Source organism: Temnothorax curvispinosus, unplaced genomic scaffold (genome assembly GCF_003070985.1).
Source record: "Temnothorax curvispinosus isolate PA1 unplaced genomic scaffold, ASM307098v1 QBEX01009403.1, whole genome shotgun sequence".
Taxonomy (NCBI): Eukaryota; Metazoa; Arthropoda; class Insecta; order Hymenoptera; family Formicidae; genus Temnothorax; species Temnothorax curvispinosus.
Window position 1 is genome coordinate 11,606 of NW_020219183.1, and position 451 is coordinate 12,056.

General features: G+C 36.6%; 1 protein-coding gene across 1 annotated transcript in view; it reads right to left on the reverse strand.

The window, feature by feature from the left end:
- The window catches only part of LOC112458954 (putative odorant receptor 71a), a gene marked incomplete at its 3' end in the record, with an annotated part of 2,100 nt that extends 1,928 nt beyond the window's left edge, over positions 1–172 (reverse strand). Inside the window, exon 1 of the mRNA XM_025022799.1 lies at positions 149–172. Within this exon, the coding sequence (XP_024878567.1) occupies positions 149–172 (24 nt within the window). The remainder of the gene's footprint in view (positions 1–148) is intronic.
- Positions 173–451: the final 279 nt, after the last annotated feature.

Below are 451 nucleotides of genomic sequence, written 5' to 3' on the forward strand. Positions count from 1 at the left end.
GTAGTCTTATGCCATTAGCGACGATTATTAATGTAGAACCTAAGTTCATTACGATTCACGTAGCGAGTAGCATAATGACGGATGTCGAAGTAACGGATGTGAAATTGTGAAGGTCGTCTTACTTGGAATGATCAGGGGGTGCATTTACCCCTGTGTCTAAACATATTGTCATGTTCTCATCGAATAAAATGTTTATTCACATTCATGGAAGTCATTCGGAAAGTCATGGAAACGGTTCAGTGAATAATAATAGAAGTAAGAGCAATTACATGCAATTATATTTCTCTTGCTTTATTACCTTGATGCTACCGAGCGTTGAGAATACATATGTTATTTTGCTGTAATTACTGTTTGTCTCTTATGGAGTACGAGGAGGGTTGACAGAATGTATACCCTTGTACAGTGTATCTTGTAGACGACTCATAGAAATGGTAAAGATAAATTTTTGAGA